Raw genomic sequence first — 13,313 nt, forward strand, 5'->3', positions numbered from 1 at the left:
TCCGCTACTTAAAAAAAACTATACCGGAACATATGCTCCTGCACCCCAGAGCCCAAGGTCAAGAAAACTGAGATGGGCACAGTCGGCCTTGGCCCTCTTAATGGGCTGTCGCGCCACTGAGTTAGTTAGTTATATATATATATGGCATTTCATTCTAATTAGGCAAGACACTGTAATCTAGAAAATATTTAATACAGTGTAGTAGTAAAAAAAAATGAAGGAAGAACTTTACAATTTATTTTTGTGCTGTTGACACTGAAATTATACTAAAAATGGATGTTTAAAAGGTTTTCAATTTTATTTATTTATTCAATGCTTGCATTACATAAGAAACCTGGTTGCATAAGAAAAATAGCAGGTTTATATTCTTTGTCACATACCAATTGCACTGTTGTCTCTGTTGAAAAAATTGTAAATCCAACAAACTTGAGAAGTTTTTTATGATTATAGGTCTCTATTTAAAATGGTACATAGTTTAAAAATAATAGCACTTATTTGAAATTAGCTAGCACATAAATGTGTACTTTTGCTTATTTTGCATAATTACCTCCTCATAATAAAGATCTTGGAAGAAATAATCTAAGTAGAAAATTGCTCACAAACAAGCAAGAAATACAATGAAAAGTTTCTACTTATTCTTTTTCAGTAGTATAGAATATTATATATATGTGGACATAAGCTGATTTCATCAAATTATTGTAAAAGTACTAAAATAAGCACATATTTTAAAAGACTACTTTCATTAAAATTACTACTAAAAGCACTTATAAAATTATTTTTTAACAACAAAACTACTTAAGGAAATGTTTAAAATAAAATTTAGTTTCTAATCATACTATACATAGTTGCTTAAAATTTTTTTGAGTATTTAATATTTATATATTTTAAATATTTCATTCAGTTAAAAATTGCAGACAAAATTTGTTCAAATAATATTTGTTCAAAAAATATTATTTCAAAAAAGGTAATTGAACTGTGTAGTCAAATAGAAAGAAAAAAAGCTTTGAAGAGAAAATTAAGTACAATTTTGTCTTGAGTAGCAAAAATTGGAGGTTAATTTAATAAAAGATGTAAAAAAAAAAAATTTTAAAAAAAATCCCTTTTTTTTATTAAAAGAAGAAAAAAGAAGAAAGAATTAATAATCAAAAGTTACTGTATATTTTATTTCCCAGAAACAAATATCTTTCCTCTGAAGTAATAAAATGAGTGATTTAAAATTACATCACCAAAAATGTCTAGAACAAAAATAACAGATAACAAGTAAGATAACAAACCAAAACTTTAAACAAGATAAAGATGTCAAGGATAATCAACACTTTATCTGATCTGAACAATTTATCTAAAATTGTTATCACAAACATGAAACCAGAAATTTAGGGCAACAGATTGGATAATTCTTTAAAAAAAAAAAATGTATTTTTATCTCAGAACTTACTCAGCATCAGATATAAGTGTCTTTGTACAGATTATCAAAGTAGGTGGAATGAAAAGCATTCAGGTGTTTAAATTTCTATGAAAATGGAAGAGATAAATAGTTACAAAAAATAAGGAAATCACCTGTTGAATAGCCCAAGGCATGCTTAATAAAGAAGATCCCATCATTGTATTCCAAATTGAAAATCTGTAGCATAAAACAATATTATCAGAACAAAGCTGAAATACTTTAATATTACAATACTATGCAAATATGCTAAGACAATGACATCTAGTCTTATCTTAATCAATATTTAAGTTCAAATGATAGGGTCAGGCGAGGTGGAGTGGGTATTTATCTATCGAGCTTTTTTAAAAGAAGGCTTTAAAATCAAACTATTAAATTTATTTTATCAAAAGTTTTGAAGCATTTTATAAATGTTACTGTGAATGACCGAAATTTGAGGTTGTTGACTTCCACTGGTGAATGTTGACAATCACATAGTTGCTTTGATAAATGAGAGAAATATATACTTGGTCCAGTTAAATGCCACTGCCCCGTATATATCTGCCTGGTATACCCTACACTAATGTTTCTCCTAATCTATCCTCAGCAGATATTAAAATATCAAATAAATATAATGATTAAATCAACGAATAAATTAATATAAAATCATCGGATATAACAAATATTTCGGACATTCACCAACGATACTACGTGATTGTTGACATTCATTGAGGAAAGTCGACATTCTCTTGATTTTGGTCATTCACAGTAACATTGGATTCATGTAGAATAAATATGAAGCATAACTTATTAATTTTGTTTGTTTGTTTTTGTACAATAATGCATTCAAAATAATGTGTTTTGATATACCAATTTTACAACAGAGTGGGGTAAAATGGACTCAGTTTTAAAATTAGTACATATTTCATCAAAAAACATAATATTGTTTTAGAAATAAAAATGCTCTTAAATAAATATATCTTGATTAGATTTAAAAGAATAAGTGCTTAAAAAAAATTTTTTTTCTCCTTCATTTTAGATTAAAGAGTTAAATGTTCACGGCTGTAAAAATTAGGTTTCACTTCAATGCAGTATATGTTACTGAGCACTACACAATTTCATCAAATAACAAGAAAAGTTTTATAGTTTTTCATTTACCTGAAATATAGTATAGAGTGAAACAATTATTGCTTATTTTTGGTAATTTAAAGTGTTTTTGCTATTTATAGAAGACATCTATTTTTATTAAATTTAGTTATTAAGGAAATTGCTTTGTTTTCCATGAATTAACTGCCATATGAAGGCAAAAACTTGTGTGAAAACTCATCTATATATTTAAATATGCTTGCTAAGTTGTACCATTACATTATTTTGGTAATTTCTTCCCTTTAAATAATCTACCAGTTTTAACTAAAATTAATAGTTTTGTCGGTTTTTAATGATATTGGAAAAAATTTCCTCGGCAAAAAGTGATCAGATAGTTTGTAAACATTGAACTTTTTAATCAGTTTCTAAAACTAAAATAAAATTGCTTGCCCCAATCCTAGGCTCTAAAAATATTAAACGAATTACCTCAATTTAAAAGGAGAAACTAGATCTTTTTTAACATATGCCCATATTCCCCCCATGCATCTACTTCATCCCCACCTGACTCTATAAAAACAAGGTTGGTAAAAATCAATATTAATGCAAAATAAATAAATACAACAAATAAAGGAAATAAAAAATAAGTTATTTAAATCATGACAACCCTCAATAAAAAATTAAAATATCATGTTTTTAAACATAAAATAAATTATATATATAATTTTTTAAACAAAGAATTAGTAATAAGAAATGAATAATAAAGAAAATTAATTTTTATTTTTTTAGGTTGAAAATTTAGCAAAAATCTTAAAATGACTTACATAAAATATATAGACATTCGATCAGACAGACTAAATTATGCTATTATAGATTGCTAAAGTTTATGAGAAAATGATAAATTGTCTTACTTTAATTTTTAGATTAAAATAGTAATGCAGTTAACATAGACTTATATTTTGTGAAGAAATATGCAATAAGTACACAAAATTTTTAAGAAATTATTCATATTAACAGTTTATCATAAATTTTAGTAAATAAAATATTCAGTGAAAAATAAAACGATTGAAACACTATTTGCAACAATTTATCACCATTTACTGAATAACGATATTTCTGTTAATGGTAAACATAAAAAAAATAAATAATAATACAGTCAAACCCCGCTATAGTGAACACGGCTTATAGTGAACTCCCGGATATAGTGAACGAAATGCTCGGTCTTGTGCCTTGCTATACACGTATAATGTTATTTTTAGTGGATATAGTGAACCAAAAAAGTGAGGAAGTTGGATATAATGAACTTTTTTCTGTCTTCGACTGATTCCCCCCCCCCATTTTCTTTGTAATAATTTTGAAATTTCTACTTCAAAATAAATACATATACCGATTTTTAAAACCATCTATAGAAACTACTTTTATGTGCTCGAATGGCAGGTTAGACAGGTTTAAAAAGCGGAATAACAGAAATTCAGGAAAAATTATCTGAGAGTCGGGAAGTGTTTCCATATCTGATGTTGAGGATTGCTCATCAGCTAAAGATTACTAATTTTTATTTGTACGCAAGACGAAGAGTGATGAAAAATAACACATTTTTTGCTACTACATAATATTTTTCAGTCATTTATATGAATATAATGTAATAAAAGGGAGGAGTTTGGGAACCATTAGTGAAATTGCCTGCGTAACGGATATAGTGAACTCCCGGTTATAGTGAACAGAAATTTCAGTCCCTTGAAGGTTCACTATAGCGGGGTTTGACAGTAATAATAAAATAAATAAATAAATAAAAGTAATAGAATTTGGAAATTCTCAACAATTGCACCAGTATTTATCATTAATTTTACATCAATATTTAAGTCTCATTCCCTTTCATGCGCTGTTATCTATCAATAAATAAAGAATAAATCTTGGATTACTTACATTGTAATGAGACTACCTTGTTTTCCGGTGGGTTTGATGAGAAGTGCAAATGGAAAAAAGAAGTTTGATGGCACCACATGATCAGGAATACTCTAGAAAACATTGAATTAAACAGTTCTACTATAATGATGATGTTACAATACAGGGCAATCAATTACTATCGTAAATATTTATCAAAATTTGTAATGTATTACGTAATAACTGAATTTTGTATTCAAAAATTTTTAAATTATCCTCTCATACTATTTTATGTGTGTGAGTATAATAATTCTCTCTCATTATCAAAATAAGAAAAATTTGTAGTTTATAAAAATAATTGAAGGCATTCTAAAAGGCAATTTCTGTGAATATTTTTTTTTTCGAAAAAGTAAACAAGCGAAAAATGATTAATTGATAAAGAAAGCTGTTTTCTATAATTTAAAATGAAAATCTTGAGGAAATGAACATTTAAAGTTTTCTTTTTTTTAATAAAAAAAGTGCTTTCAAATGCTCATTTTCTAATAATTTTCAGTACTAATTATAGAAAAATCTTTTAAGCGTATTTATCAAAAATTATTTTTTTAGTTGACTTTTTTTTTTTTTGAGAAAAAAAATTTATGCACAGGGATTGTCTCTTAGCATGCCTTTAATTATTATTTATAAACGACAAATTTTTCCTTTTTTTTTCTTTGATAATGAGTGAAAATTACTTTTTGAAATACACACAAATAAAATAGTATAAAATGGTTACCAAAAATTCATCATTTGGGTATCAAAAGAGCATATTTGTAGGCCACTTCTTCAGGGGCACCAAATTCGGTGGGCTATCGTTGCTCCCTCATTAAGAAGAACAAATATCACAGAGAAGAGACAGAAAGAATATCCCATGCCTTCTTCGAACCTGGGACCTTTCTGACATGAGGTCAGCTCTCTGACAATTATACCAATTGGCTTATGGAACCTTATAAACTAATGGAATAAGTAACGAAAGAATACCATTACAAACGTAATTCCTGAATGTAACAGAAATTAGCTACAAAATTAAATAAATAATAAAAAAAACAATTTAAATTAATAAAAAAATTTTATGAAACTTACTAATGTGTCGATGGATGGATCTGCTAATTTAGTATAATATCGATAACGTTGATAAGTTGCAATGCTAACTGAGCCAGCTTCTCGACGTACACGTTTCTTATGTACTTGAGGATAATGAAATGGTAATCTAAATAAATAAAACAATTAAATTGAATTTTTTTCCTGTATAAACAGAAGTAATTTAAAGAGACAATCAATTTTTTTTTTTTTAAACTTAATACGATAAGTGAACAAAATATATTTTCATTATTTTGTTACTAAAACATTTACTTAACACTATGCATCATATACAAAAATTATTGTAGGATAATATTACAATTATTTTCAATCATGGGGCATTTTTTTAATAAATACATTGAGATGGTAGTTATAAATCATACTCAACAATATTTATAATTGATCAGATATAGGGACCATATAGGAAGCTTTTATAGTTGTTTCCAAAACTAACATAGATCCCCATAAGCAATAAATGTCAAATTTTAATTTCCTACTGCGTTGGCAAAATAATCAATTTTTAACAATCTAACATACTTTTCTAATCTAGTTTATTTTATATTAACATAGGTCAATATTTTTGTTACTTAAATAAAATTTATCTTCACTCACAGTATTGTATTCGATAATTATTATCGCGCATAATATTTACGACATTATTGCTTTAAGATGATCTTAAAATTATAGTTATGAATAATAACAATATTTTCACATTCGATGAATAACGTTACCATCAATAATTGCAACATTGTAGTATTTGATTGTTTATTATTTCTACCGGTATAAACCAGAATCTCACATTGTTTTTATGCATTGATGAACATTATTGAAAAATAATTGCCTTTGGTGATGCGTTATTGAATATGGTAATAGGTATTATTCGGATTGTGGCAATAGGTACCCAATATGTTAATAAAGAAACCTCATATAATTACCCAAAAAAATTTTATATAGGTACTGTAGAAATAGGCTTTCAACAGCTTTGTCAATGAATGAATATCTAAAGTGTTAATAATATTTACTTCTCTTTTATAAATACATTTTACAAGAAGATTTCTGTAACAGTGTCCACCCTAAAATCTTTGCAAAATTTTTCTATGCAGTGGTCATATTTATAATAATTTAATCAAATATGAAACAAAATGTGTGCCCATACCACAGATTTTATCATTAATGAAAGATCAACAAATAATAACTCATTAAATCATTTTAGTAAAATTAATACTTTTTTGCAATAATTTATTAGAATATAGGTACGGTTTATTGTCAGTTTTCTGCCAATACATTATTTCATCCAGAGTTAAACAAAAAGAGAATTATCGGCAATTTAAGGTAGAAAAAGTACCTAGCACGACGAGCTCTGCTTGAAGTGTCAGATTCACAATCGCTAGCTTCATTAGCAAATTCGTCAGTGCTTAGTAAAGGAGTGCTAGCATCAGGTTCCATCATTGATTTATTTCATATTATATTTTATTATTAAGATAACTAATAAGCAAATTCAAATCTCTTCCCAATCGACATCGCACTTCACTCCTCAAGTTGTTTTTTATAAATATTTATATTGTGAAATGAAACGAGTTTGGTCAATTTTAAAGTTACAGTTAAAACAAATTTACTTAAATCAGTCAATTGTAAATGACGTCATGAAAATTTAGGTTGTTGTTGTTAATTTACGTTGCACTAAAGCTGCACAATGGCCTATTGGCGACGGTCTGGGAAACATTCCGGAGGATGACATGCCATCACAATTTTGATCCTCTGCAGAGGAGATGGCACCCCCGCTTCGGTAGCCCGACGACCTGCGCGCGAAGTCGAGCACTTTACGGTAGCACAGTTTAACGAGGACCAATACCGCACACCCTCGGTCCCTACGCAGACTGATTCATGTGGTCACCCACCCGCACACTGACCGCAGNCTTCATTAGCAAATTCGTCAGTGCTTAGTAAAGGAGTGCTAGCATCAGGCTCCATCATTGATTTATTTCATATTATATTTTATTATTAAGATAACTAATAAGCAAATTCAAATCTCTTCCCAATCGACATCGCACTTCACTCCTCAACTTGTTTTTTATAAATATTTATGTTGTGAAATGAAACGAGTTTGGTCAATTTTAAAGTTACAGTTAAAACAAATTTACTTAAATCAGTTAATTGTAAATGACGTCATAAAAATTTAGGGGTAGTTTTTATTATGAACAAAAAATTTGCACATGAATGAAAACCTTATTGATGAAACATATTTACTAGTGATCCCACTGAAGTCTAATCAAAAATATATGATTCCCTGTAGATCCATGAAGTCAAGCATAGTTAGCAGCAATCAGTGAGCCAGTGGGTGATCAGCCACTTAGATCAACCTGCGGAAAAACCGAGGGTGAACGGTATGGACCTTCATTAAAAATTCTACTGTAAAGTGATCGACTTCACGTGCAGGTCATCGGGTTACTGAGGTGGAAGAGCCATCCCTTCAGATGAGAATCGAAATTGTGATAGTATGTCTTCGGATGGTGATAGTATGTCACCATCAGGTATGTTTCCCAGACCGTCGCCGATAACCCGTTCTGAAGATCGACGAGAATATACTACAACATATATTTATTATCAAAAAACTTGCCAGTCAGGTTCCTGTTCCCCTCCACGCATTTTTAACATGCAATGAAAATGACCCTCAAGAGAAATAAAAGCTTGCTTAGTGCATCTTACCCCCGATTAGTATAGTACAAAGAAATTTTTCCGTATTGTGATATCCACCGAAATAATCAATTAGTCTTGACGATTTTTGTTTCTCAAGGGCAATGGCCCTCAAGGAAATAAACAAACACAGAACCTTCTTGAAGGGTATAACTAAAGGCCACCCCTCTATATGTTTTTTTTTTTTTTTTTTTTAAATTGCAAGTTTAAAATCTATTTGGCCCATGGTGACTGTAGTTGGCGCGACAAATCACAATACGGAAATATTCCATCGTTCAATCATGAAATAGATACAATTGAAATACTGCATCACTATTCAATTCTCGCATATAAGCTGTAGGATATAATTGTTTACACTGAAAGGTATTTTTCCTTCATTAGCAAGGCTTAAAGATTTCCCCAATCATTGATTTATGATTCAAATAAAAAGTCTTTCAATCTAACTAGTCACCAGTGGAGGCCAGACAATTTTGCAGTTCCACTTTGGCTCCTGCTGCTTTCTGTAGCATTGCACTGAAATTATGCCATTAGTGTTTTAAGCGCAAATCAGAGGGGTGGAAATCATACATGAATTCGCTGCTTTGAGGCTTCTAAAATGACACATAGATTAAGAGCGGAAATCGATGGGTAATTGCTCAGCCTAAACGGACGCACCATTTCACGATTTCCCTTTGTCCACAGCAGCTTTTGGGAGCATTGCTCCGAATTTAAGACTTCAATGCTTCAAGCGTAACTTGGCTAGGGTATCACCTTTTCATGATTTAAAAAAATAATACACAGAAGAAGTACATTATTTTTTAAACGGATAGGTGAAATCGTACTCAATAAGTCCATTTTGCTGATCTTACAGTTGGCGATCGCAGTGCTCGAATACACCATCTGGGGAGAGACCGGTTTCATACCTTTGGCCTGTAAAGACTTTTAAACTTTCACAGAAAAGACTAGTAGCTTGCATCTTAAATTATTTATTCACAAGTTAGAGATGCACAAAATAGACATAAATAACGACACATAACAAAAAAAATTTAACCAAGACATTTATCAAAATACCGCCATCATCATTTTTATAATCTCGACTCCACTCTCTTTGGAAACAAACAGAAACCTAAAAGAAAGTTAGTGTGCCATCTAGTGGCCAGTTTCTTACAGTCTTCCTCCCCTCATGAAAAAAACTTTTCTCGAAGGGAAAAGTTTATATTTTTCCTAAGATAAGTTCTTTGATTGAAAAATAAACAAATATAGTATTGAAATATAAACAAATATAGTTATGAAAAATAAACAATTACAGTATTGAAAAATAAACAATTGCAGTATTGCAAAATAAATACAGTACCAGTTCTATCTGAAAAATTAGCACCTTAAAATTTTTGCAAAGCACTTTACCTATCCCTACTATTCTAGATCAGGAAAAAATTTAAACGCACATAATATACAAAATATTGAAACATTTATACAAATACTGGAAATTTAAGAACGACAAAGAAATTTTTTTTTTTCATTATATCTGGGATATTTTATGATGGTATATGATGGTATTGATTTTAAGGGATTCGACTCAAACTATCAGCATTCTGATGTTGTTTTCCCTTACGATGTACAATCTCATAACTAAATGATTGCAGAATTAACGCCCATCTTAAAAGTCTAGGATTTGTTCCAGTGTTTTTTTCCAGCCACACTAAGGGATTATGATCAGTTTGTATAAGAAATTTTTTGTGTCCATCAAGNAAATGTGAATTTAGATTTATATGACAGTATTTAAATTACCCAGATTTTAATACAAAAATTGAGTTTTAAAATACTAAGGCACTTTTCAGATAGAAAAAGTACTTACCCCTAAGTTGTTTCATTAAGAAGGCACTGTCTATTTGTTCATCCCACCGCTGCCACCAATTTATTTTTAGTCTGTAAAGACTTTTAAACTTTCACAGAAAAGACTAGTAGCTTGCATCTTAAATTATTTATTCACAAGTTAGAGATGCACAAAACAGACATAAATAACGACACATAACAAAAAAAATTTAACCAAGACATTTATCAAAATACCGCCATCATCATTTTTATAATCTCGACTCCACTCTCTTTGGAAACAAACAGAAACCTAAAAGAAAGTTAGTGTGCCATCTAGTGGCCAGTCTCTTACAGGCCCTTCTCCCTTCCTCTTTTCTGTTGTATAGGAATGTACAACATTTTCCTTTTTATTTAATAAAATATTTTTTTAAATTTCCATGATGCTTTTCTTTAGAATTATGTTTAATGCAGTTTTCAGTTCCATATAGTTTTCCAACTTAAAAGATTTTATTCTATATGAAAATCAAGAAAGAAACTAACGTACTTCCTTCCTCTAGAACTCCCCACACGCTAATGGGGAAAGAATGCGAAGGTAGAGTTCTGCTCTACGACACCTGCAGCCCATCTCGATCGTCAATAATATATTCATGAAGTGCAAATCAGTGGTGGTTGCGCTCAGTGGCTCACCCAGAAAATCATTCTGGGGGGGGGGGGGGGGGAAAANGGGGGGGGGGGGTAAAAATTGATTATCTTAGTTTTATTTTTCAGAAATGTTAAACTGATAGTTATTTTTGTATCAATAAAAAAATTTATGACGAAATTAAAAAATTGATTATTAAATTACGCAGTTAAAATACAAAACATGTAGATTGGCTAAAAATTTCCTTTCATTTTTCACCTTAGTCTTACACCCATTTTCCAACATCTTTCGACTTAAATATACATTCTTGCATTTATAATATTCAATAAATTTGAAACAAATGGAAAAATAAGAGTCGGCCTCGATTGCAATCAAAAGGATTTTTTTTTTGTCCTCAATATCAGTTCAAATAATTTGACTTCAAAGTAGTAATCTTTATGCATAACAAGGGTGTCATACCAAAAGAGACGAAGTATAAACTAATTTCACAAAATTTTTTTTTTTTTAATTCTTAGATTTCAGACAAATAAAGAAAATTTTTATCAACCATTTAAAAAGAGCCAGGATGGCTCAGAGGACAGAGCGCTCCCCTCCCACTGAGGTAAATCGGGTTTGAATCCCAGCAATGGCTGGTCGATTCAAATTCCGCACCTGGCCGCTGTAAAATATTCTCAGTGGTAGACGGATCACGAGTTAGAGCCCTCTTGCCGTCAGCCTAACCACGAGAGGTTTTCCTCTATGTAATATAGGCAAGTCAAATCAATATTGTTGTTGTTAATTTACGTCGTACTAGAGCAGCACAGTGGGCTATTGGCGACGGTCTGGGAAACATCCCTGAGGATGATCCGAAGACATGCCATCACAATTTTGATCCTCTGCTGAGGGGAAAGTCAAATCAATAAGTCCTCTACGATGGCAAATTTCTCCCAATACTTGAACCAGGAGTTCCCTTGTCTTCTGGATTGGATTCAAAATTAAAAGGCTAAGGGATAAACATCGGTAGTCGTAAACCCTCAATCAATTGGGTCGGCTGTTCAATGACGGTTATAAAAAAAACCATTTAAAGAGTGAAGAAATAAAAATTAAATTTTTTTAGACAGGAGAAAATCTTTTAGGTATTCTTATGTGCTTTCTTTAAGAGAATTATTATAACAATATTTAATTGTTTTCATTCATTCTGTAATTTCCTCCTGTCCTCCCCAAAAACAAATTTAATACTTGTGAAATTATTAGAAAGTCGCCATGCGTAAAATCTGGAAGATGAGAATACAAGGCTCTTATCTATTTTTTTTTTTATTCGAAAGGTAAACAACATTAACTTAAAGTTAAAAAATGACAAATACAAACCGTTACAATTAACTTTATGTATGAAAATTATTACAAACATATCTATTGCACAATAACTACAACTACTTTTTTATAACACAAAATTTTTAACAAAATTAATGAACTAGGTGATAATTATAAAAAGTGAGTCTGTAGCCACAGGAATTTAGACTCAAAACTTCAAAATTTTTCGTCTCAAAGTTAAGATGAATAGGCGTCTCCTCTGGGTTTTGAGCTTAATGCACTACTGGTAGTGGGTGACTGAGAGATCTGAGCCATTTCTTTAACAAATTGCAAAAACCTTTGCACATCATTTGTTTCAATATCAAGATCCAGAAATTCATTAATGACTGAAAAATACCTGCAGAAATAAAAGAAAATATAAAATAAGAGTCATAGTTTTTTGCCAATTTAACGCATATAAATGTATGGAACACGTTAATTATAAAATTGAATGTGACAATGACCCTTGAAAGAAAAATTTGAGGAAGAAAGGGAATGATAGTAAAATTTTTAATACAAGTTTCTTTTGTAGTTAAAATTTTAATTTAAAAGTTATTTCTGAAAAATATCAAACATAAATTCAAAATTTTTAATCATAAATAATTTTTATTCCACTTTGCCTGCAACTGATTATAAGTTAGGAAATACTGTTAACATAGATATTTTTCTTTTCTGAGTCTGTAAAAAAAGATATGTTATTGACTTGTAATAAACTTGTTAAATAGTTACTAAAACTAATATATTTTTGCTTGTTAGAACACAACATAAGGTATATTCAGGAATTATCTTAATCTGATTTTGTTTTATTCTACTCAAATATTCTATAAAACCAAAGATAGAGCAAAACACAATCAAGTTCAATCTTTGGAAAATACTACTATTTCAGATTAGTTAAGATAATTTAGAGAAATTAATACAATTTAATTGACTGTTAAAAAATAAATGTAAGAAGATTAAACACAAGGGAAAAATTAAACTGCAAATTCAGACAATGTTATAATGTGTTAATTTTTCCCTCAATAAAATTAGGAAGGAAAAAAAATAGAAAGAGCTTAATTTTTCTTTTCTTTTTAATTTACAAAGAAATTTTTTGAAGGAATGGAACATTCTCCTTCCTTTTTTTCTTTTATTGCAAGATCTAGACATTTTCATAGGGAAAAAAAGTTTCACTGAAAGAGCATGCAGTATAATGGTTATATATGTATATTTAAAGATAAAGGAACAAGAATTACTGTAAGCATCAAACTCAATTGCTTTTATGAGACAAAAACTAGTCCACTTAATGAGGAAGCAGTACATGGCAAGAGAAATTATACAACTCTACTCGAAGTTGCTTCAAATCCATTTAGAGAGAGTCTA

At 29.8% G+C, this 13,313-nt stretch overlaps 2 protein-coding genes across 9 annotated transcripts in view; both read right to left on the minus strand.

Annotated features, from left to right (window-relative positions):
• LOC107451245 (sodium-coupled neutral amino acid transporter 9 homolog) overlaps positions 1 to 7,070 on the minus strand; it is a 24,748-nt gene extending 17,678 nt beyond the window's left edge. Inside the window, exons 1-4 of the mRNA XM_016067284.3 lie at positions 6,846 to 7,070; positions 5,504 to 5,630; positions 4,427 to 4,518; positions 1,558 to 1,621 (exon numbers count right to left, since the gene is read on the minus strand). Of these exons, the coding sequence (XP_015922770.1) occupies positions 1,558 to 1,621; positions 4,427 to 4,518; positions 5,504 to 5,630; positions 6,846 to 6,949 (387 nt within the window). The 5' untranslated portion in view covers positions 6,950 to 7,070. The remainder of the gene's footprint in view (positions 1 to 1,557; positions 1,622 to 4,426; positions 4,519 to 5,503; positions 5,631 to 6,845) is intronic.
• Positions 7,071 to 11,969: 4,899 nt separating this feature from the next.
• Positions 11,970 to 13,313, minus strand: part of LOC107451237 (mutS protein homolog 5) — a 55,815-nt gene continuing 54,471 nt past the window's right edge. For all 8 annotated transcript variants that reach the window (XM_043043077.2, XM_043043076.2, XM_043043072.2 and 5 more), the window contains one exon: positions 11,970 to 12,312. In XM_043043077.2, coding sequence (XP_042899011.1) covers positions 12,153 to 12,312 — 160 coding nt within the window. In that variant the 3' untranslated portion in view covers positions 11,970 to 12,152. The remainder of the gene's footprint in view (positions 12,313 to 13,313) is intronic.

Source organism: Parasteatoda tepidariorum, chromosome 10 (genome assembly GCF_043381705.1).
Source record: "Parasteatoda tepidariorum isolate YZ-2023 chromosome 10, CAS_Ptep_4.0, whole genome shotgun sequence".
Lineage (NCBI taxonomy): Eukaryota > Metazoa > Arthropoda > Arachnida > Araneae > Theridiidae > Parasteatoda > Parasteatoda tepidariorum.